Genomic DNA, 24,787 nt, shown 5'->3' with positions numbered 1-24,787 from the left:
GACTGTGCCACCCAGGCGCCCCTCAATCTTCATGTTTTAAAATGTTTGTTTGTTTATTTTGACAGAAAGAGTGCATGCATGGGGGAGGGACAGAGAAAAAGAGAGAGAGAGAATCCCAAGCAGGCTCCATGCTGTCAGCACAGAGCCCAACACTAGGCTCAATCTTAGGAATGATGAGATTGTGACCTGAGCCAAAATCAAGAGTTGGACATTTAACCAAGGGAGCCACCCAGGCATCCCAATCCCGATGCCTTTTATTTCCTTCTCTTGCCTGATTGCCGTGGCTAGAACCAAGTACAATATTCAATAGAAATGGCAAGAGTAGACACCCCTCTTTTGTTACTAATGTTAAGAAAGAGGTACTCCGTACCTAGCATAAGGTATGGTCTTAGCTGTGTATTTTTGTAGGTGTCCTATATCAAGTGGACAAAGTTTCCTTTTATTCCCATTTTGTTAGGTGTTTTATGATGAAAAAGTACTGGGAGTTTGCCAAATGCTTTTTCTGTATTTATTGATATGACATGTATTTTTTTGTCTTTTATTCTATTATTACTGTATGTTAGTTGGTTTATTTTCAGATGCTAAACTTTGTAATACTTAGATAAACCCCATTTGGTCATGTTGTATAATCCTTTTTTATATGTATTTTGATTTCATTTACCTTTTTTTGAGGATTTTTTGTGCCAATACTCATGAAAATATTTTATTATATTTTAATAATAAAATATAATAAATTTATATTATTATAGTTTTCTTTCTTTGTAATGTTTTTGTCTGGTTTTGGTTGCATAACACTGGCTTCACAGAATGAATTATGAAATATCACCTCTTTTTTATTAATTAAAGAATCTGTGAAGAACTCATATACTTCTTTAAATGTCTGGTTTAAATTCACTACTAAAGTCATCTGGGTCTGGGCTTTTCTTGGTGAGAATTTATTTACATATGAATTCATTTTTTCACTTGTAAGTCTTTCCAGTTTTCTATTTCTTTCTGAATCAATTCACTGCTTTTATCTTTACAGGAACTTGTCCATTTAAATGTATCACGTTTGTTGGCATTCAGTTGGTCACAGTATTCTCTTATAATCCTTACAATTTCTATAAGGTGGGTAGTATTCCTTTTTAATTCCTGAATTTAATAATTTAATTCTTCACTCTTTTTAGTCAGTATGGCTAAATATTATTAGTTTTCCTGATCTTTCAATGTTCTGACTTTTAGGTCTATTGGTATTCTCCAGTTTTTAAAACTTTCTTCCATTTATTTTTGCTATAATCTTTTTTTTTTTTAATGTTTATTTTTGAGAGTGAGACAAGAGCATGAGTAAGGGACGGGCAGCAAGAGAGTGAGACACAGAATCCAAAGCAGGCTCCAGGCTATCAGCACAGAGCCCGAGGCAGGGCTTGAACTCACAAACTGCAAAATCATGACTCAAGCCGAAGTTGGATGCTTAACTGACTGAGCCACCCAGGCACCCCTATTTTTACTATAATTTTAACTATGTTCTTCATATGCTTTCTTTGGGTTTTAATTTGATCTTCTTTTTTCAGTTTCTTAGTGGAAACTTAGGTAACTGATGTGACATCATTCTTCCTTCTATCATATTAAGTTATATAACTATAAATTTCCCTCTGAATGCTTGGTTAGCTATATTCCCTAAGTTTTGGTATGTCATAACTATGAGCCATTGATTATTTGGGGGTGTGTTCACTAATTTCCACATATTTATGAATTTACAAAATTTCCTTGTTGTTGATTTCCTCATTTAATTCCATATTGATAAGAGAACATAGTCTAAATGATTTCTGCTGATGCTTTTATTCTTTCTCAAAATATCTATGTTTTAATATTCCCCTTGTAAATAGTCCATGCAAACACCTGGGGAGATAAACATAAGCAAATTCCTAAACGCTGATTATTGAAAAATAACTGCAAAATAGGTACCAACACCAATTACTCCCATCTGGAACTCTTAAAAAAAAAAAAAACAAAAAAAAACAACTTTTTTTTTTAGCTGTGACTAAATCAATAACTAAATCAACAGCTAAGAAATATCAGATTGTTCAAATTCTTCTAAACTGTATCAAGTACTCAAAATACAAAACAGTGAATTATCTTTTATTACGAACAGACAAAATAGCTCAAATTTTAGATACTGATTTCCCAATTCTTTACTGTCCTTGAAGTCACAAGATTGAATCATGGCTTTCTCCAGATATCTGAATTTTCAATAAAGATCAGAATACTCCTATCACTGCTTGACTTGAAAGACAGAATGAAGAGGCAAGGAGTTATTTTAAAAGTAAGGGGACTGTAGGGGCACTCAGGTGGCTTGGTTGGTTAGGCGTCCAACTTCAGCTCAGGTCATGATCTACAGTTTGTGGGTTCGAGTCCTGGGTCAGGTTCTATGCTGACAGCTTGGAGCCTGGAGCCTGCTTCCGATTCTGTGTCTCCCTCTCTCTCTGTCCCTTCCCCGCTAATGCTGTGTCTCTCTTTCTCTCTCTCAAAAATAAATAAACATTTAAAAAAATAATAAATAAATAAAAGTGAGGGAACCCTAATTTTTATCAGGATGCCAAAAATAAAATATAAATTTTAGCAAAGCATCAAATATTACTAATTCCTTCTATTTTTAACAATAAAGGCTTGCCCCAACCCAATCCAAAGTTACACAGAAAAATAATTTATAAAACCATTATCTTATAGTATTACCAAGTTTGTGGTGTCAAATGCATAAAAACATAATTCTATTTCTACCTAAAAAAAAATACATGTATCTCAAAAAATAAGAATTAAGTCGGGTATATTTTTAGGTCAAAAAAACATGATTCAGTTTTTAGAAAGCGTGGCAAATTCAGTCTTCTGTTACATGCTTTATAGTTTCAATATATTCCTTTGTAAGTTCCAGGAATTATTTGGGGGGGGGGGGGGAATAGTTGATGGGCAGATACTTACCTCAAAAATAAAAAGTATAGCATCCAATTCCTCCCTCTGAGATTTGTGACCTAAAATATATTTACAGAAAAATGTGTTAAACATTATCATTTTATCCTATTACCACCACTTAAAAAGCTTAAAATATTTCAAGCATTATTTTCTCAGTGATTCTTTAATAAAATATTTAAAGCATATTCTGTTCGATGTATAAACAATACTATAGCATCTCTCTCTACTCTTTTTCAACAATTTAGATTCTACATATTTATATCTTAAAACAAATAATATATTGTGGAGAACTCAGAATTCTGAAAATGAAAGTATGAGAATGACTGCTCAATTTACATATGCACCTAAGAGCAAAGCAAAGAAGGTAAGGAAACAGGTAAATCAATCCGACCAGGGGAAAGCAAATCTTCTAAGCCTTTTCAAAGGAATGAAGATAGTACTACCAACCCAAAGTGTGAGAGGGTGTCTAAAAGATGTTTTACAAAAAGAAGTGAAAAAACACCAAAATTCCAATGTCCAAGAGTCGATTTTTAAGTGAATATTTAAGATAATTATTTGAAACATCAACATAAGCCAGGACCAATTTTAACATCTTACCTTTCTGTTTCAGACTAGCTTCAATAGTCACAAAATTCTCAAAGAACACATAATATATATGTGAAAAATGTTGGTCAAAAAACTGTTTAAGATCTATAGACTCTGCATTCTCTGAAAAGGAAAGGAAACCAGTTTTTAGTGATTACATATATATGTTAAATCACATTCAGTTAAAGAGTCACAGTGGCAAATTTCCTTCAAAAAAGTCAAAGAACTGCTCCTAAAATTCTATCATATTAAAATATTTGAGATATTCATTGATTTATATTCTTGTTCTCACAACTTTAGTCTTCAAAGATTTTAGTTTTAATTTTAAAAACAGGTCAAATCAAGTTACCATAACCTTTGTTTCCAAAAAAAAAAAAAAAAAAAACCCAAAAAACAAAAAAACAAAAAGTCTCAGAAAGATTTATTCAAAATTTATTTTGGATATTTAGCTAAACCAAAAAAAGAAGTTTTAGTTTCAATTCATAGCTATGCCTCTCCCAACTTATCCCCAAGACAGTTTAAAATCAGTATTTCTAGGAGTAATTATATATTTTATAAAACACATTTATTCAGCAAATAGGTACCTAACAACAGGCTTTATAAATAGGCACTTAATTATTACAAAGCTCAAATACAGATAATATTGCTCTAAGGGATCTTCCGTATAGTCCAGGGCACACAAAGCCAAACATATAACTATATGCACAGTACAAAGTATTACATATTGAAAGTGAAGTGACAAAATGCAATGGCAATTTAGAAACACAAAATTACTTTCAAAGCTAAAAGAGAGGTGAAGGTAGGGAAAGAAGAAAAGCTTAATAGATTATATGAAAAGACTTTTAAAGACAGGAAAAACTTTGAACATGAACTGGTGAGGTTTAATGAGAAGGGCATTCTAGGCATAAGCAAAGACAAACAAGTGAGGAAACTATGAAGCATGATAGGATGCATAAAAATAATTCATTTTAGCTACAGCTTAGAATGTTTTGATAAAAATAAAATTGAAAAACTAGCCTTGAAGTATGTTTTAAAATGTCTTGAAAACTAAAGTGACTGAATTTATTATTCAAAGGAATATATCTATGCAGATGTATACATACTACACATTTTGTTGTTTAGTTTATTTTCTGGGAGATTGAGAAGGTTGAAGAAAAAGGGGAATACAGAACTTTTACCTTACGTATATGCTTCCCATTATTCAACTTTGCTTGCAAAAAGCACATGTTTATTTTATAATGAAAAATAAATATAAAAAAGGCAACTAGAAAAAAGTCAATCGTTAATAAACTCAAATTAAAGGTAAATATCAGTAAATTTCTTGAAATGCTTTAAGGAGCAATAGAAGATTTCAGAATAAAATTACATAGTAACAACATACAGCATTTTAAACTCTCTTTCATGTATTAGCTTACCCTGTGAATAGTCATAATTCTTTAGTGACCTCTCATCTATGGAATTTTCTAAGACTGTTACCCCTTTGCTCTACTCTCACAAAAGAAGGGGTGGATGCCCTCTCTATTCCCTTGGATTCTCTACATTTCTACCTTATGGAAATCACATGTTTTAAGTGTTTTCTTGTCTTCTTTCCAGGACTAGTCTACAGCTTCTTTAGAATAGAAATTGTGTCTATCTTAGCATTCCCAAAACCTAACACAGTACTCAGCACATATGTATTCAGATGTGTTTTACTACTGATTAAAATAAGTTATTTTAATTTTATTATATTCATTTATTAGCTTGGAAATTTTTATATTAGAAAAGACTGCATAACCTACTGACAGGCAAAACATTGCTTCCTCTAGACTGGAATCAGAAAACCCAGATTCAACTCCTATCTGTAACAATACCTGTGTGACTTTTCACAGAACTAGAAAAACAAAATGGCTAATAAAAACTGAATGTTTCCTATATGCTAGACTCTCTTTTAAGTGCCTTACAGAAATTAATTCCTATAATCCTCACAACAACACTATGAAATGAGTACTATTATTTCTGTAAATAGGATATTATCCCTATTTTACAGACGAGGAAACAGGCATAGAGAGTTTAAGTAATTCAGCTAGTAGGAAGCAGAGACAGGGATTTAAATCCTACACAGCCTGGATCTAGTGCCCATGCTCTTAATCTCTATGTTATTCAGCCTCCAATGTAATACATATATAAGAAAATTAGGAATAGAACACCAGTAATTTATTATCTGCCTATAAGAACAAGATCCATCAAATAATAAACACATTTTACAAACTTTCAAAATAAAAACATACACAACTGAGAAAAACAGGAAAAGTATTCTATTTTTCCCACACAATAGTTTAGAGTAACAAAGAACTATGAGATCAAAATAAAATAGGCTACTATAATTAGCTCTCCATTTCCTGAAAGTAATGTTTCAAACGTAACTAATGTTCCAGGGGAAAGAAGAAAATGAGAGAACAATAACAAAGCAAAACAAAAAAATCAAAACAAAAGCAAACATGAATCAACTCAAGATTTTACAAGCTTATTTAGGAGCCAAGACGACTTCTCTTAATTTCCTTTTCATACAGCATGTGAGGAAAACCTGGAAATTACATACTTACTAATAAAAGATACTGGATCAAAATTAGGCTAATTTCCTTGTTGGGCTTTTTTTTTTTTTTGCTTTGTTTTTCTCTATATCTATTTGTAATGAACCAGTCAGCAAATAAAAACTGTTTTACAAAATATTTTTGATCACCAATTCACAAAATTTACATGGTGGGGGAAAACAGGGTAAGAAATAAAAAAAATAAAGAGAGAGGAGGGAGAGATTAAAAACACACAAACAGGTGATGCCCGGGTGGTTCAGGCAGTTAAGTGTCCAACTCTTGATTTCAGCTCAGGTCATGATCTCACATCATGAGATTGAGCCTCACGTCAGGCTCTACACTGATAGTATGGAGCCTACTTAGGATTCTCTCTTATGCTCTCTCTCTGCAACCCCCCCCCCCCCCCACCTCATGCTCATGCTCTCTTTCAAAAATAAATAAACTTTAAAACATGCACACACAAACAGGCTGGATAAATTATGAATAATACACTATTAGGCTCTAAACAAAAGTAGGGAGTATATGGGAAATGGAGAAGAAATTGAGAAAAGGGAAGAAGAGAAAAAAGGACAAAGGGAGGAAACTAAAAGGAATAAATTAGAAGACAGAACTGAAGCTATTCCTCAGAATATAATGCAAAAAATAGTAAGATGGAAAATATAAAGATAAGGATAACAAACTACCTTAAAAGTTCCAGGAAGGAAGAAAAAATGTAAACAATATTAAAAATATATATACCTGAGAAGATTTAAAATTGGTGAAATATGTAAGTAAATCTTAAGATGAAAAATGACATACTGAATCCCAAGCAGGATAAACACAAATCTACACATGGACACATCCTAACACCAAAAACAAAATGAAAATATTAAAACCAACAAAAATTACCTACATAGTAATATCAAAACTAACAGTACACTTCTCATTAACCTAATAGAGGCAGGAAGACAGTGCAACTTTATACTGAAAGAACTAAGGGAAAATAATTGCCAATCTAAAGTCCTATACTCAGCTAAAGTACTTCAAATAACATGAACACAAGGGACACCTGGATGGCTCAGTCGGTTAAGCACCCCACTGTTGATCTCAGCATAGGTCACAATCTCACAGTTCATGAATTTGAGCCTGGCATAGGGCTCCATGTTGACAATGTGGAGCCTGCTTGGGATTCCCTCTCTCGCCCCCCCCCCCCCCCCCTCAAAATAAATGAACACATTTTTTAAAAAAGAAAACTATTAACAACCTGAACATGTAAATGAAGAAAAGGCATTTTCTAACATCCTTACAGTTTAACACTCAAAAACCATAACTCAGGGGTGCCTGGGTGGCTCAGTTGGTTGTGCATCTGACTTCAGCTCAGGTCATGATCTTGCAGTTTATGAGTTCGAGCCCCGCATCAGGCTCTGTGCTGACAGCTGGGAGCCTGGAGCCTGCTTCAGATTCTGTGTCTCCCTCTCTCTCTCCCCCTCCCCTGCTTGTGCTCTGTCTCTCTCTCTCTCAAAAATGAATAAATGTAAGAAAAAAAAATTTTTAAAAACCCTCATTCAAACTCAAAGAAATACAAGAGATATATTCTGAAAGAGAAATAAACTAACATTGGAGAGTGAAAAGCAAAAAGCAAAAATGAACAAAGAAACTGCAAAATGTATGGGTAAATCTAAATGGATACTAATGTTAAAAAAGCTACTAATGCAAAAGGTTACTAATTAGGAGAAAGTAAAAAAATAGACAATGTCAAAGATGCGACAAAAACGCTAGAGAGACTATTTTAAGATCTTACTTTGTTAAGAGGATGACAGAAATACTGATGAACTTTATAATTTAATATTAGTATGCTACTAAAATGTTTTGAGTTACCACTAAGAATAATAACAAAATATAAAACGTTTAACCATTAGGAGAAAAATATAGAAAAACTTATGGTAACAGAAATGAGTATAGAAAAGCACCCCAAAAAGATGAATGAAATGATAGAAATATAAATACAGTATTTACCAAAAAAAAGTTAATAAATTAAATGCTTCAACTAAGACACAGTTATAATCACACTGCATTTTAAAACAACCACAAAAATTAAGCTACAAGGTATTTATTAAGAAAAAAATTTTGGGGCGCCTGGGTGGCTTGGTCGGTTAAGCGTCTGACTTCAGCTCAGGTCATGATCTCACTGTCCGTGAGTTCGAGCCCCGCGTCGGGCTCTGGGCTGACAGCTCAGAGCCTGGAGCCTGTTTCAGATTCTGTGTCTCCCTCTCTCTCTGCTCCTCCCCTGTTCATGCTCGGTCTCTCTCTGTCTCAAAAATAAATAAACGTTAAAAAAAAAAAATTAAAAAAAAAAAAAGAAAAAAGTTTTACCCAAAATGATTAAAGGAATGAAATAAAAATATATTATTTAGACATTGACCAAAATACCATTGTTGATTCCTTGGTAAGAGTCAAAGTAAATATTAAGGCAAGAATTACTACAATTAAAGAGGATCACTGTATTTTGAAAAAAGGCTGTACCAGGAAGCTTTTAATTCCAAATTTGCATTAACAGTTTCAAAATATAAAAAGCAAAGAGCAACAAATTTCTAAGGAGAAAAAACCTACTAATTGCATGGTAGATTTTATACAACCATTTCCTAACATAAAAGTAATTGAAATTCCAAGGAAGAGGGGCAGAAAAATATTTGGAGAAATAATGGCTGAAATTTTCAAGCTTGATGCAAATCACAAATCCACATATGCATGAAGCTCAACAAACTCCAAAACAAGAAACATGAAAAAATCATAAAGGCACATAATTAAATTGCTCAAAACAGTGAGAAAAAGAACATATTAAAAAGCAGCTAGAAGAAAAAAAAAAACATGGTACACAGTAACTAAAGATGACATATTTTTCATCAGAAATAATGCAAATAAAAACAATATATATCTTTAAAGTAATGAAGAAAAAAAACTGTCCAGCTGAATTCTATATCCAGTAAAAATATCTTTCAAAAACAAAGGCAAAATAACTACTAGGTATTTATTCAAGGGATACAGGTATGCTGTTTCAAAGGGATACATGCACCGCAATGTTTACAGCAGCACTATCAACAACAGCCAAAGTATGTAAAGAGCCCAAATATCCATTGATAGATAAATGGATAAAGAAGATGTGGTGTGTGTGGGTGTGTGTGTGTATACATATGTATACATATGTATACATATGTGTGTATACATATGTATACACACACACACACACCCACACACACACACACAATGGAGTATTACTCAGCAATCAAAAAGAATGAAATCTTGCCATTTGCAACTACATGGATGGAACTTAAGGGTATTATGCTAAGCGAAATTAGTTGCAGAAAGACAAGTATCATATGAATCCACTCATATGAGGACTTTAAGACACAGAACAGATGAACACAAGGGAAGGGAAGCAAAAATATAAAAACAGGGAGAGGGACAAAACATAAGAGACTCTTAAATATAGAGAACAAATAGAGGGTTGCTGGAGGGGTTGTAGGAGAGGGGATGGGCTAAATGGGTAAGGGGCATTAAGGAATCTACTCCTGAAATCATTGTTGTACCATATGCTAACTAACTTGGATGTAAATTATAAAATAATTAATTTTTTAAAAGGCAAAATAAAGACATTTTCAGACATACAAAAGCTGAAAGAATTCATCAGCCGCAGGTCCAAATACTAATAGAAATGCTAAAGAAGGTCTTTCAGGCAGAAAGAAATATTATCATGCAACTACATGGATGGAACTAGAGGGTATTATGCTAAGCGAAATTAGTCAGAGAAAGACAAATATCATATGACTTCACTCATATGAAGACTTTAAGACACAGAACAGATGAACATAAGGGAAGGGAAGCAAAAATAAAATAAAAACATGGAGGGGGACAAAATATAAGAGATCTTAAATATGGAGAACAGAGAGTTACTGGAGGGGTTGTGGGAGAGGGGATGGGCTAAATGGGCAAGGGGCATAAAAGAATCTATTCCTGAAATCATTGTTGCGCTATATGCTAACTAATTCAGATGTAAATTAAAAAAATAAAATTAAAAAAAAGAAAGAAATATTATCAGACAGAAATATGGACCTGAAAAAAGTAACAACAAGGTAAATGCCCAAGCTTGTTTCTCATTATTCCAAACTTATCCAAAGATAACTGTTCGAACAAAAATAGTAACAATGCATTGGGGGGTTTATAACATATGTAAAAATAAAATCCATGAAAATAAAAATATAAAGGTAGGAAAGAGAAAATGAAAGTCCACTATTCTAACATTCTTAATTAAGAAGTAATGTATTCACACCTGAAGGCAGACTTCAATGCGTTAAAGATGGATACTATAAACACTAAAGCAACTACTAAAATAAAACAGAAAAGTTACTAGTAATACCCATAGTGGAGAGAATATAAAATCACAAAAAAATACTTGACTGAACTAAATGAAGACAGAAAAAGAGAAACAGTGATCAATTGGGATAAAGAATAGATAACAGATGCTAATCTAGCTATATCAATAATCACACTAAATAAAAATGATTGACCCAAAATGGCAAAGACTGTCAGACTGGATTTTTTAAAAAGCAAAATCCAACTATATATTGCCCACAAGAAATAAAAATTGTACACTTAAAATACGTGCAATTTGTGGGGCGCTTGGGTGGCTCAGCTGGTTAAGTGACTGACTTCAGCTCAGATGATGATCTCACGGTTTGTGGGTTCGAGCCCTACACTGGGCTCTGTGCTGACAGCTCAGAGCCTGGAGCCTGCTTTGAATTCTGTGTCTCCCTCTCTCTCTGTTCCTCCACTGACTGCACTCTGTCTCTGTCTCTCAAAAATAAATAAAGATGGAACAAATTTTTTTTAGTATGTATATACACAATTTGCTATATATCAGTTATGCCTCAATAAACCTATTTTTAAAATTAACTAATTGGGGTGCCTAGGTAACTCCATTGGTTTAAGTGTCTGACTCTTGATTTCCGCTCAGGTCATGATCTCAATATATTTGTGAGTTTGAGTCCCACATCAGGCTCTGTGCTGACAGTGCCTGGGATTCTCTCTCCCCTCTCTCTCTGCCCCTACCCCACTCACACTCTCTCTCACACAAAATAAATAAATAAACTGAAAAAAAATTTTTAATTAAAAAAATTTAACTAATTATATAGATTCAAGACAATTTCCACTCATTTTCATTCCATTATGTTTTCTGAAGTGAAGGGAGAGAGGAGAATGGAGCTCCAAAAATGGAGTAAGTAATATTCTAGGAAATGCCATGATTCTAGAATATTTTAATACCTAAACTTCTGACCATCTGTGTCCACAGAAGCCTGCTGCACATGTGAACATATGCTCCACAAGATAAAAATTTAAGAGTCTCTGAAAGCACGTGTAATACATTTATGAATTTAAAGCAACGAAAATAAAACCCCAAAATGACCATTTCTGAATGCTTTCACAAATATAGTCTAATGACCCCACACTAATCATAAGAATTATGATTCCCAGAATCAATAGAAATATTGACTCCCAGAAAATGATTAAAATTGATTTTCATTTTTATATCATGAACCAATAATAAAATGAATAAAAATGGCAAGCTCATTCTTGTATTTAACAATGTAGAAGGCAGGCAAGTTAATTTCCCTACTGATAATTGTCCTGGGTGATTAAATTCATGAAGATAAATCTAGGGATCTTCTCTTGTACAAATGTTTAAGATGTTTGTTTTTATCTTTCAAACATATATTATTCATTATTCCTTCACTATGAAAAGAAGTAATACAAAAAACAAAAGTCCTGCTGGAAACCACACTAAAAACCTACTAAAATTTCAAAGCAAGCAAAATCATTTTAAGATATGTAGTTTATCTCCTTATCAAACTGATGTTTCAAAGTAACTGCAGAAAAGCTCCTGACATGTGATTATGGTTACAACTGATAGCAAGATAACAACTCCCAGAAATAAAAAGGAAAAGACAAACACTGAAAGAAGCATTAGTAAGTGACCGTGATCCCAAAATAATTATTTCTAAGTCTCATTCAACTCTATAAAGTAATACAATAAAAATTATTCTCCTGCCTTCAAGGATTCCACAATAAACACAGAGAAAATGAGAGAGTGAAAAAAAAGAATCTAGTTTACACAAAGATACAGTGCCTAATTTAAGAGCAAAGTCAATTTTGTGTTTTATTAAATATTATACTGTAAGGTAACTGTGAGTATAAAACAAAAGAAAAAGTTATAACCACTTATGTTTAATGTTTTACATTTGCATGAACAACACTTTGACAGTTACGTATATGCACTCTTACTCCACAAATTGTTTTTGAAATAAGTTTATTATCTCCATTTCATAAGAAAACTAAGCCTGGAAGAAGACAGGCAACTTTCCCAGGTCACACAAAACTACTAAATGGCTCCAAATCAGCTCTCTGTGTCCTGAATCAACAACACTAGAATAGGCACACTTCAGGCAGTAGTCCACAGCATAAGACAACACTCTGGCCATTTTAAATCAAACTGATTCTGAAAGCATGGTATTTTTCAAGAATTATTTGAAAGCTACACAGAAGGGGCGCCTGGGTGGCTCAGTCGGTTAAGTGTCCAACTTCGGCTTAGGTCATGATCTCGTGGTTCGTGTGTTTGAGCCCCACGTCAGACTCTGTGCTGACAGCTCAGAGCCTGGATGGAGACTGCTTCAGATTCTGTCTCCGTCTCTCTCTGGCCCTCCCCCACTCGTGTTCGTTCTCTCTCTCTCTCTCTCAAAAATAAACATTAAAAAAAAAAAAAAAAAGAAAGTTACACAGAGGCTGAGGTGGATTATCTGAAGTTTTAGAACTGGTAAATAATAAAAGATACCAAGAATTAAGAGGATTTAGTCCACTCATGTGCACACTGCCCTAAAGTATTTCTCCTTACATTGGCTAATTATATCCTCCCTAACTTCATCACAATACCTAAAATTTCACTCATTAAATTCATTTGTGCAAGCAAAGCATTCCAACACCTAGTGTAAGCAGTTAAACACTATTCATGTAAATCGGTACAAGTTACTTTCCTCATAACATACAACAAAGAAGGAAAAGAATTCTGATACAGTTGTGCAAATGGGGAGTAAAGAAGATAATATTTATTAAGCATTACTGTTTTCTAAGGATTGAGCTAAACACTTTTCTTTCAGTTTTCTGAATTCTCATAGAAACTTTAAACTTTTATCCTTTAAACTTTAAAGGGTAAGTCCTATTAGCTTCATTTTACTCTTCACTTAGTTTATAAAAGATAAAAACTAAACTAAAAAGATTCAAGAAAGCCAAGACAAAACCAAGCTGGTCTAAGTGTAAGGTAAAACTCTATGTCTTATTCCATGCCACTTTGCAAAACAGGTAAATGGCTGTGATATTAAAATTTATGGCTAAATAGAACACTGAGTGCTAAAGGAAAAGTATAAGAAAATCATTGGGAAAATGTTAGCAACACTGATTAATTAAAACTTTGATGTGTTCAGTAAAGGGGGTGAGCATTCCATTTTCTTTTTTCCTTTTTCCATCTCCATTATGAACTTCTCTTCCTCTGTACCCTCCCTTTAAATGTTGAGGTCTATGAGGAATATGTCCTCTTCCACCTTCATTAAATACTGCAACTTGAACTCTATCTACATACAAAAATACCTCTCAAACCCATAGCTGCTATTTCACACCCTCTCGAGTATGAGTCTTATACACTACCTATCCAATTACATCTTCCACAGATATCTCTCACTCAACTTGCCCCCCAAATGAATCCACCTTCCTTCATCTTCTCTAGCTTTTGAATGAGTTTGAAATGAATTTCAGCCTTCAAAGAGAGGTTGGTAGTACCACCTATCTCTGAAGGCTGGCATTCATTTTCAGACTCATTCCCCTCTCTTTGGGTTCTGTCCACCATCCCACCCCCCCCCCCATCCCTCAACAAATCATTCATTTCCTTGTCAAGTTTACCTTCCTAAATACTTCTGCAATACATTTCTTTCTCTCCATTCCCTAATGCCCACCACCCCCCATCATTTAGTTTCATATCTTGTGGTCTCTTGCCTGAATTTTATTAGTCTCTTATCTACTAGCTCTCACGCCATTCTCGCCTTTTTATCCATCCTCCAAATATTACTACCAGAATAATTTAACTGTATCATTGATCTGCTTCCAGGGCTTTCCAATGCAAACAAGATAAATCCCAGGCTCATTCAGATGACATACTAGCACTATTTTTTTTCATTCTGAACTACTCACTACCTTGTCTATTACCCACTACACAGTAAATAATGTCACAAAATAAATTTACATCCATACAATTAAATAGATAACCACTAAAAATATTCATTAAAAAAACATTTTTATGAAATGGAAAAATATTAATAAGAACTTCTATTTTATTTTTTTTTATTTTTTTTTCAACGTTTTTATTTATTTATGGGACAGACAGAGACAGAGCATGAACGGGGGAGGGGCAGAGAGAGAGGGAGACACAGAATCGGAAACAGGCTCCAGGCTCCGAGCCATCAGCCCAGAGCCTGACGCGGGGCTCGAACTCACAGACCGTGAGATCATGACCTGGCTGAAGTCGGACGCTTAACCGACTGCGCCACCCAGGCGCCCCAAGAACTTCTATTTTAAACAAACAAACAGAAATAGACTATCAAATACAGAGAACTGGTGGTTTGCAAAGGGGAGGGAAATGGGAGCAATGGGCAAAAATAGGTGAAGGGGATAAAGAAGTATACACTTCCAGTCATAAAATAAATAGGTCACTAGGATGAAAAGTACAGTACAGGGAATATAGTCAGTAACATTGTGATAACTTTGTACAGTGACAGATGATAATTATACCGATCATGGTGAGCATTTTATAACACATTTAATTGCCAAAACACTATGTTGAACACCTGAAACTAGTAATAATATTGCATGTCAAGTATATTTCAATAAGAAATAAAAATTAAAAGTATAGAAATTAAAAAGTTAAAAGCAGGCTAGAAGTAATATCATTGAGTTGGTGGAAGAAGGCAATTCAAAAATCTTCTCCATAAAAGCAATAAAAACAAAACCAAAAACAGTAAAAAATTAACATTTTTAGAAACCTAGAAATTAACCAGAGGATTATTAACAACCAGGAACATTTGTTCAAGGATAATGGATAAATCTTAATAAGAACAGTGAGCTTAGCGGCATCTCAAACTTACCCTATTCCCATCCTTCTCTCCCCCCCTCCATAACAGCCTTGAAAAGCAATAGCCCACAATCACAGTCAAGAACCAATACCCTAATCAGTCCCTGGAGGAGTCAAAACAGGACAGGAGCCTTTTCAAACCCTCAACTTAAGAGAATTATCAGTATTTGACTTATCTAGCTTCTCCCTGGACAATCCCACTTGCAAAAACTGTCCTTATTTGACTTAACTCAGAGTCCACACAATCCAACAGCTTCTTCCCTGGGAACATCTGTTGAAAACAATCAGTGGCAACTGTTTAATAACACAGCAGCCTGAGGCAGTAATCACTGATGAGGCAAATAACAAGCTAACCAATAAAAAAAGATAATAATAAATAAAAACCAGGTGCGTGTGCGCGCGCACGCACACACACACACACGAAAACAAAAACCTTAAAAAGAAAAGCTAGGGAATGAACTATCCACAGGGAACGTTGAAAATCTCAGACAATTTAATGGGAATACACAAGGCCACCTGTATGGATAAGGCTGCAAGCATGCTCTGGAAAGACTAGAGAAAGACCTAGGTTTTCATCTGGCTGACCATCAGATTCTACACAAGAAGGATGTGAAAACTAAAACAGAATTGTAAACTGTCTGGTTAATACTGATCGTGTCCCCGATACACACACAGAACCCTTTGGCAAAGACTAGAAGACTTACTGATCCAGGCTTATATGAAGTCTCTATTCAATCATTAGCAGACCATGAAGGTAAACAAGCAAAGTTCTGGTCATGTAGAAGGAAAAAACAGACTGCAGAGAGTTAGTTCAGTAAAGTCATTACAGAAACACACAGCAACAACAATAAAAAAACAGAAATAACAACAACCCCTGGGAAGGAAGCAGAAACTGGTTGCCAGAGTTGCTACATTATTTAAAATATCAAGATATCGAGGCACCTGAGTGGCTCAGTCGATTGAGTGTCCGACTTTGAGCATCTCACAGTTTCTGAGTTAGAGCCCCGCATCGGGCTCTGTGCTGACAGCTCAGAGCTTGGAGCCTGCTTCGGATTCTGTGTCTCCTTCTCTCTGCCCCTTCCCCGCTCATGCTCTGTCTCTCTGTCTCTCAAAAATGAATAAACGTTAAAAAAATTTTAAGTAAATAAATATCAAGATATCAACAAAAATTGCAAGACACACAAAAAAACAAAGTATGTGCCATATAAAGGACAAATTAAAGTTAACAGAAACTCTCCCTGCAGAAGCACAAAAATTAGATTTAATAGATGCCACCAACTATTTAAGTATGATTAAAATAACAAAGGAAACCATGTCTAAAGAATTTAAATAAGCACAGCAAATACACAATGCATTAAAAAAAAAATCATTCACCACGATCAAGTGGGATTTTTTTCCTGGGATGCAAGGATGTTCAATATTTGTAAATCAATCAACATGATACACCATATCAATAAGGATAAAAACTATATGTCATTTCAATAGACACAAAAAAGCATGTGACAAAGTGCAACATCCATTCATGGAAAAAAAAACAACAAAGCAAGTTTAGAGGGAACCTCAACATAATAAAGTCCTTATATGAAAAACGCACAGCTAACATCATACTCTATGGGGGAAAACTAAGAGCCTTCCCCCTAAGGCCCGGAAGAAGACAAGGATGTCTGCACTAACCACTTTTATTCAACACAGTACTGGAAATCCTAGCCACAGAAATCAGACAACAAAAAGAAATAAAAGGCATCCAAATTGATAAGGAAAAAGTAAAACTTTCACTACTTGCAGAAAACATGATACTATATATATGACACCCTAAAGACTCCACAAATAACCTACTGGAATTGATATATGAATTCAGTAAGGTCACAGAATATAAAATCAATATACAGAAATCCACTGCATTTCCATTAACTAATAATAAAGTAGCAGAAAAATTAAGAAAACAATCCCATTTACACTGCACCAAGAATAATAAGATACCTAGGAAAAAGTGTAACCAAAGAGGTTAAAGACCTGTACTCCGAAAACTATAAAACACTGAGGAAAGAGATTGAAGATAACACAAAGGAACAGAAAGACATACCATAATCATAGGTTGGAAGAATAAATATTGTTAAAATGTCTATACTACTCAAAGTAATCTACATATTTCACGCATTCCCTATCAAAATGCCAACAGCATTTTTCACAGAACTAGAACAATCCTAAAACTTGTATGGAACCACAAAAGATCCTGAATAGCCAAAGAAATCTTGAAAAAAAAAAAAAACTGGAGGTATCACAATTCCAAACTTCGAGTTATATTACAAAGCTGTAGGGACCAAAAGAGTATGGTACTAGCAAAAAAAGAAAAAAAAAAAAAAAAGACACACAGATCAAAGAAACAATATAAAGCCCAAAAATAAACCCAGAATTATATCATCAATTAACCTTTGATAAAGAGAAAAGAATATGCAATAGGAAAAAGTCTTTTCAACAAATGGTGTTGGGAAAACTGGACAGCTACTTGCAAAAGAATGAAACTGGACTACTTTCTTACACCATATACAAAAACAAACTCAAAATGGATTAAGAATCTAAATATGAGACCTGAAAGTATAAAAATCCTTGAAGAGGCACAGGCAGTAATGTCTCTGACATTGGTCATAGCAACATCTTTCTAGATGTGTCTCTTGAGGCAAGGGAAACTAAAGCAAAAATAAACTATTTGGACTACATCAAAAAAAAAAAAAAACCCTTCTGAACAGCAAAGAAAACAATCAACAAAACTCAAAGACAACCTATTGAATGGAAGAAGATACTTGCAAATGGCATATTCAATAAATGGTTAGTGTCCAAAATGTATGAAGAAGCTATACAACTCAACACCAAAAAAAACCAAATAACCCAGTTGAAAAATTGGCAAACGATATGAACTGATATTTCTCCAAAGACATACAGATAGCCCTTAGTCACATGCAAAGATGCTCAACATCACTTATCATCAGGGAAATGCAAATCAAAACAAGGCAATATCACCTCATGCCTGTGTGAATGGCTAAAATCAAAAACTCAAACAGTAAGTGTTGGCAAGTATGTGGAGAAAAAGGAACCTTGTGCACTGTTGGTGGGAATGCAAACTGATGCAGCCACTGCGAAAGACAGTATGGAGGTTGCTCAAAAAATTAAAAAAATAGAACTACCCTATGATCCAGTTATCACACTACTGGGTATTTACCCAAAAAGAACAAAAACACTAATTCAAAGGGATACATGCACCCCTCCGTTTATGGCAGTATTATTTACAATAGCCAAACTATGGAAGAAGCCCAAGTGTCCATCAATAGATGAATGGATAAAGAAGATGTGGGGGTGTGTGTGTATATGTACGCACATATACGTGTACATATATGTACACACACAACACATATATATATACACACCATATACACACAATGGAATATCATTCAGCCATAAAAAAGAATGAAATCTTGTCATTTGCAACAACAGATAGATCTAGACAATATAATGCTAACTGAAATAAACCAGTCAGAAAAAGACAAATATCTTATGATTTCACTCATTTGGAATTTAAAAAACAAAACAAATGAAGAAAAAAAAGGGAGAGAGACAAAATGAAAAACATCTGAATTGTCAAAATAAAAAGTCAGCTAGGCCAAAGACAGGTTAGTTGATTATCCAGTCCGAGGAAGAGTATGAAAAAATAATGAAGAAAAATGAACAGAGCCTCAGAGCCTTGTGGCTCAAAATCAGACATACCAATGCACGTATAATAGGAGACCCAGAGAAGAGAAAAAAGAAACAAATCATTATTATTTCAAGAAATAACAGCTGAAAACTTCCTGAATTTGGCTAAAAACATTTGTGTGCATATTCAAGAAACTCAATAAAATCCAAGGGGAATAAACTCAAAGAAACCCATACCTAGACATATCACAACAAAACTGTCAAAAGACAAAGAATCTTGAAAGCACCAAGAAAAAAGCAACACATCACTTAATAAGGAAGCCCCAATAACAAAAATATCTGATTTTCATTAGAAAGCATGGTGGCTAGGGGCACCTGGTGGCTCAGTCAGTTAAGCATCCAGATCTTGATTTCGGCTCAGGTCATAATCTCATGGTTTGTGAAATGGGGTCCTGCTGATAGCACAGAGCTTGCTTAGGATTTTCATTTTCTCTCTCTCTCTCTCTCTCTCCCTCTCTCTCTCTCCCTCTCTCTCTCTCTCTCTCTCTCTCTCTCTCTCTCTCCTTGCCCTTCCCCTGCTCTTGCTCTCTCTCAAAATAAATAAATGAACATTAAAAAAAATGGTGGCCAGAAGGCACTGAGATGATATAGTCAAAGAGCTCAAAAAAAAAGGCTGGCAACTAAAAATTCAATATCTACCAAAACTTAATTAAGGAGAAATTAAGATATCCCCAGGTACACAAAAACTAAGAATTCCTTCCTAGCAGACCTACCCTATAAAAAATATTGGAGGGAGTCCATCAGGCTGAAATGAAAGGATTCTAGATTAATTCAAATCCATAGGGAAAAAAATACTTTGATATATAATGAAAACACATTTATGGCATTCAGCTAAAGTAGCACTAAATGGAAAATTTACAGCTTTAAATGTCTAAATGAAAGTAAAGATCTAAAAATCAATAATGCAATGTTCCACCTTAAGAAACTAGAAATCAAAAAGTAAAAGCAAATTAATGCTAAAACATGCAGAAGGAAAGAAATAATAAAAACTAGAATGGGAATATTTGAGATAGAGGAACACACACACACACACACACACACACACACACACACACACACAGAAACATCAATGAAACCAAAACTGATCCTTTGAAAAGATCAACAAAATTGACAAACCTTTGGCCAGACTGTCCACGACAAAAAGAGAAGATTCAAATTACTAATTTGGACTGGAAAAAAGGACATTACTACCAACAGTACAGAATTTAAAAATATCATAAGGGAATACTATGAGCAACTATATGCTAGCAAATTACATAACCTGTAAGAAATGGACAAATTCCTAGAAAGACATAAAGTACCAAAACTGACTCCAATAAGAGAAAATCTGAGATCTATAAGAAGTAAAAAGAAGACTTATTAATAAAACTGATGTGAAAGAAAAGCCCAGAACCAAATGGCTTCATAGGTGAATCCTGTCAACATTTCCAAAAAAGAGAGAACACTTTCCAACTCACTCTATGAGGCCACTATTATTCTCATTCCAAAATCAATCAAAACAACTACAGATCTATATTCCTTATCAATCCAGACACAAAAATCCTAACAAAATACTATAAAACTGAGTATGAAAAATATAAAAAGTACTATACACCATGACCAAGTGGGATTTATCCCAGAATGCAGGGTCAGTTCAAATCCAAAACTCAGTCATTGCAATACATCATATCAATATACAGATAAAAACCCACATATAATAGTCTCAGTAGACACAGAGAAAGTGCTTGGCAAAATCCAACACCGTTTCATGATAAAGACACTCAAAAAATTAAGTAATTTCCTCACCCTGATAAAGGGCATCTATGAAAAATCCACAGCTAACTTCATACTGATTGGTGAAGGACTAAAAACTTTACCTCTAAACACATGAACAAGACAAGGATGTCCCTCCCCTTTTGCTACTGTTACTCAACAGTGTACTAAGAGTGCTAACCAAAGAAATTAGACCTGAAAAAGAAATAAAAGCCATGCATATTATAAAAAAGAAGCACTAATCTCTATTCACAAATAACATGATCTTGGATATTTAAAAAAAAGTCCTAAGGAATTCACTCTCACACACACACACACACAGCTGTAAGAGCTAAAAAACAAGTTCAACTAGGTTGCAGAATGCAAAATGAACACACAAATCAACTGAATTTCCATCCACTAGCAATGAATAATCCACAAATGAAAATAAACAATGCCATTTACAATAGCATGAAAAGAATAAAATATTTGTGAATAAAAGAAATGTAAATTTGTACACTAAAACTATGAAATATTGCTGAGAGATCATAAAGACCTAAACAAACTGAAAAACATTACTTGGTCATAGACAAAGAAGAAGTAATACTGTTAAGATAGAAATACTCTCTCAAATATATCTAAAGATTCGATGCAACCTCTATCAAAATCGTAAGTGGCTTTTTGCAGAAATTAACAAACTAATCCTAGGGGTGCCTGGGTGGCTCAGTCAACTGAGTGTCCAACTTCAGCTCAGGTCATAATCTCGTGGTTCTTGAGTTCGAGCCCTGCATGGGGCTCTGTGTTGACAGCTCAGAGCTTGGAGGCTGCTTCGGATTTTGTGTCTCCCTCTCACTCTGTCCCTTTCGAATTCACACTCAGTCTCTCTCTCTCTCAAAAATAAACATTAAAAAAAAAAAACCCTTATCCTAAAATCCATAGGAAAATACAAGGAACCCAGAATAATCAAAACAATCCTGAAAAAGAACATCAAAAGCTACAAATTTCCAGTTGTAAAATAAATACATCACGGGGATGTAATGTATAGCATGGTGACTATTCCTAATAACACCATATTGTATATTTGAAAGTTGCTAAAAGAGTAGATCTCAAAAGTGCTCACCAGAAGAAAAAAAAAATGTTTGTAATCACATATATGGTGATGAATGTTAACTGGACCCATTGTGATGATCATTTCACAATATATACAAATACTGAACCATTATGTTGTATACTTCAAACTAATGTAATGTTATAGGTCAATTATACCTCACTTTTAAAAAAAGAAAAAAAAAGAATAAAAAGACCAGATGCTTTCAAATTTCTAAACTTACTACAAAGTTACAGTAATCAAAACAGTGTGGTATTGGGATAATAGATATAGAGATGAATACAACAGAATTAAGAGTCCAGAAATAAGCTCTTACACCAATGGTCAAATGATTTTCAACACAGGTATTAAGACAACTCAACTGGGATAAAAATATGTGCAAAAGAATGAGGTGGATGGAGTGCCTGGGTGGCTCAGTCGGTTGAGCAACTGACTTCGGCTCAGGTGATAATCTCACGGTTTGTGAGTTCGAGCCCCGCGTTGGGCTCTGTGCTGACAGCTCAGAGCCTGGAACCTGCTTCGGATTCTGTGTCTCCCTCTCTCTCTGCCCCTCCCCGACTCATGCTCTGTCTCTGTCTCAGAAATAATCATTAAAAAAAAAAAATTTTTTTTAAAAAGAATGAGGTGGAATCACTCTCTCATACCATACACAAAATAACTCATAAAGCCTAAATGTAAAACAAAAATTATAAAACTCTTAAAAGAAACATGATCTTGAACTAGTCAATTATTTCTTACTTATGACACCAACAGCACAACCAACAAGGGAAAAAATAAACTGGACTTCATCAAAACTCACAACTTTTTTTGTCTCAAAGGATACTATAGAGAAATTAAGACAATCTACAGATTTCTGAAAATACTTACATATTAAACATTTTATAACGGCTTACTATCCAGAATATGTAACTCAACTATAGAATGAAACATAATTCAATTAAAATTAGGCAGGGGTGCCTGGGTGGCTCAGTCGGTTAAGCGGCTGACTTCGGCTCAGGTCATGATCTCGCGGTCCGTGAGTTCGAGCCCCATGTCGGGCTCTGTGCTGACAGCTCAGAGCCTGGAGCCTGTTTCAGATTCTGTGTCTCCCTCTCTCTCTGACCTTCCCCCATTCATGCTCTGTCTCTCTCTGTCTCAAAGATGAATAAACGTTAAAAAAATTAAAAAAAAAAATAAGCAAAGGATTTGAATAGACGTTTCTCCAAACAAGATACACAAATGGCCAATAAACACATGCAAAGATGCTCAACTTCATTAGCCATCATGGAAATGTATATCAAAACCACAATGAATGCCTTAATGAGTAAGGAAAACAATGATTCAAGGTGACACCCAAATTCTGACTGCTAATGTGAGACAAATTTTTGAATGGGTAAAGTTTGCCCCTAAGGTGACTTGTCTACTTTGCAAGATGCCTTGGAATCGACATCTGCCCGTGCCCCGCTTAACACTGAAAGAGCAGAATGGTATGAAGATAAGACTGAAGAAATGCTGGTTTCCCATAAGAAACTGGATCGGCCTCCAAGGAAAAAACAAAAACAAAACAACCACGATGAGACACCACTTCCCATCCATTACAATGGCTATACTCAGAAAGATGGATAATAACAACCATTGACAAGCATGCAGGGAAATGTCTGTACACTGGTGATGGAATATAAATGATACAGCTGCTTTGGAAATGGTCTGGCAGTTCCTCAAAAAGTTAAATACAGAATTACTGTATGACCCAGCAATTCAACTCCTGGAATAGTATATACCCAAAATTAAAAACAAAACGATATAAATGTTTGTACATAATTATTCCTCATAGTCAAAAAGTGGAAACAACCCAAGTGTCACCAACTGATGAACAAAATGTGGTATATCCCTAAAACTGAATTACTATTCAGCCATAAAAAGGAATGAAGTACTCTTAAATACTAAAACATGGATAAACCTTGAAAACATTATGTTAAATGAAGGAAGCCAAACACAAAAGACCACGTATTTTATGATTCCATTTATACAAAACATCTAGAATAGTCAGATTCATAGAGATGGAAAGTAGATTAATGGTTGCCAGGGGAAGAGGGTAAGGAGACATGGGGAGAGAATGCTAAAAGATGTAGATTTATGTTTCTTTCTTATTTTGATAATCTATTCCTTTTAGTCTTATATTCAACTCCTTGACATCCCAATTTGTGAGATCTGCTCAACCTTATCTGGCTAACTGAATCTGAAAGCTAGAACTTCTAGGCTAGTCTGAGAAAGAATATGAAAAAGTGAATTTAAAAAGTGCTGAAAAAAAGTACTTCTTTTCTAAGTCTAGAAACACGAACTGTTCTATCACCAATTACTGATGTTTACTGTGAACAAATGCATTACCTTCACTTTTACAGGATCAAACACTAGCTAGCTCTTAGTATACTGCTATTATATAAAATAATGTCTCTCTCTTTCTTTTAGTTGAGTGGTCAGAAATAGAAGAGCAATCAAAATACATTGCTACTATCATTCTGGATCCAGTTCTAGACCTCTCAAATAGAAAATAATTTCTCACTTCCCTACACTCAAAGGCATACTTTTGCATACTGAAAATAAACATAAGCATGTTTGAAAAATGTATTACAATGAATAAAGGAAAGTAAATGCTATTACAAATTCCTACCACCTTTCTCTTTTATACTCATTTCATATTTGACATGATTCTTTTATTGTGCCATCAACCCCTTTACTCCTTTGCAGTTGCCTGAAATCTAGCAAAGCACTATATATTTATTCAAATCGTTGCTCAAATCCATCATCTTCAAAGGAGTTTTAATTTTTTTTAATGTTTATTTATTTTTGAGAGAAAGAGTGAGCAGAGGAGGGGCAGAGAGAGAGGGAGATATAGAATCTGAAGTAGGATCCAGG

The 24,787-nt window shown here is 34.4% G+C and overlaps 1 protein-coding gene and 1 non-coding gene across 13 annotated transcripts in view; one reads left to right on the top strand and one right to left on the bottom strand.

Moving 5' to 3' along the window:
• The window catches only part of RALGAPA1 (Ral GTPase activating protein catalytic subunit alpha 1), a 271,674-nt gene that overhangs the window by 220,868 nt on the left and 26,019 nt on the right, over positions 1 to 24,787 (bottom strand). For all 12 annotated transcript variants that reach the window (XR_015252424.1, XM_086709916.1, XM_086709922.1 and 9 more), the window contains exons 2-3: positions 3,544 to 3,654; positions 2,956 to 3,005 (exon numbers count right to left, since the gene is read on the bottom strand). Coding sequence is in view for 11 of the 12 variants with exons in the window: in XM_086709916.1 (XP_086566042.1) it covers positions 2,956 to 3,005; positions 3,544 to 3,654 (161 nt within the window). In the remaining variant the exon portion in view is untranslated. The remainder of the gene's footprint in view (positions 1 to 2,955; positions 3,006 to 3,543; positions 3,655 to 24,787) is intronic.
• LOC112856760 (U12 minor spliceosomal RNA) lies at positions 23,184 to 23,328 on the top strand. The gene has a single exon (XR_003223287.1). It is a non-coding gene; the product is annotated as a U12 minor spliceosomal RNA (small nuclear RNA).

Source organism: Puma concolor, chromosome B3, assembly GCF_028749965.1.
Source record: "Puma concolor isolate L17-30 chromosome B3, mPumCon1.1.hap2, whole genome shotgun sequence".
NCBI lineage: Eukaryota > Metazoa > Chordata > Mammalia > Carnivora > Felidae > Puma > Puma concolor.
This window is presented reverse-complemented; position numbering and strand designations above follow the sequence as displayed.